The 823-nt window shown below is 52.7% G+C and overlaps 1 gene segment (V, D, J or C); it reads right to left on the bottom strand.

Moving 5' to 3' along the window:
- Positions 1-293: 293 nt before the first annotated feature.
- Positions 294-755, bottom strand: LOC105525087. The segment is given in 2 exon segments: positions 294-631; positions 716-755. Coding segments are annotated over 2 exon segments (378 nt in total).
- Positions 756-823: the final 68 nt, after the last annotated feature.

The raw sequence follows: 823 nt of genomic DNA, 5'->3' as shown, positions 1-823 counted from the left end.
TGCACTGATGAGCGTTTGACAGTTAACCAAAGACCAGGAAATGGGCACTCATGTGTGTGGAGCAGGGCATGGCCTGGGATGCTTTGCAAACAAAGGGGCTTCTCACGTCTTCTGGAAAACCCATCAAAACGGACAAGTTAGGGATCTGTTAGGAGCACCTGTCTATCCCACATTCATGGCTAATATAACAGTGGTAGTTGATGCAAAATGAGATCATATGGGAGATAAAGAAACTGCTGCACCACTGCCTCAGCTCAGCACAGCTACCTGTTCCCTCAGGGCTTCTGACTCTCTCAGGATGTGGGTTTCCACACTGTGTCTCTCGTACAGTAATACACAGCAGTGTCCTCAGCCTTTAGGCTGCTGATCTGCAGATGCACTGTGCTGACAGAGGTGTCCATGGAGAAGACAAACCGTCCTGTTTGGCCCTGGGCAGACATTGGGTTCCCAGTGTTGGTGTTCATCCATCCCATCCACTCAAGCTCTTCTCCAGGGACCTGTCTCACCCAATTCATACCATAGGTGGTAAAGCCATAACCAGAAGCCTTGCAGAAGACCTTCACTGAGGCCACAGGCTGCTTTACCTCAGGCCCAAACTGCACCAGCTGCACCTGGGAGTGGGCACCGGTGGAGAGGAGACAGGATTGCGTGAAGTCTCACTTGACGGGCCTGATTTCTCTGTCAGCCCTGGGACTGGGGAGCCCCTTAACTTTTGCTGCTGCCACCACGAAGAGGAGCCTGTAGGTCCTGTCCATGGTAGGGTGTGGTCCCGAGGAGGGGTGTGGTTGTTGGGTGATGCTCTCAGGGCACAGAGTTATCTGTA

This window comes from Colobus angolensis, unplaced genomic scaffold (assembly GCF_000951035.1).
Source record: "Colobus angolensis palliatus isolate OR3802 unplaced genomic scaffold, Cang.pa_1.0 Scaffold519, whole genome shotgun sequence".
Taxonomy (NCBI): Eukaryota; Metazoa; Chordata; class Mammalia; order Primates; family Cercopithecidae; genus Colobus; species Colobus angolensis.
The sequence above is the reverse complement of the archived record's forward strand: the minus strand, read 5'-3'. Positions and strand labels throughout refer to the sequence as shown.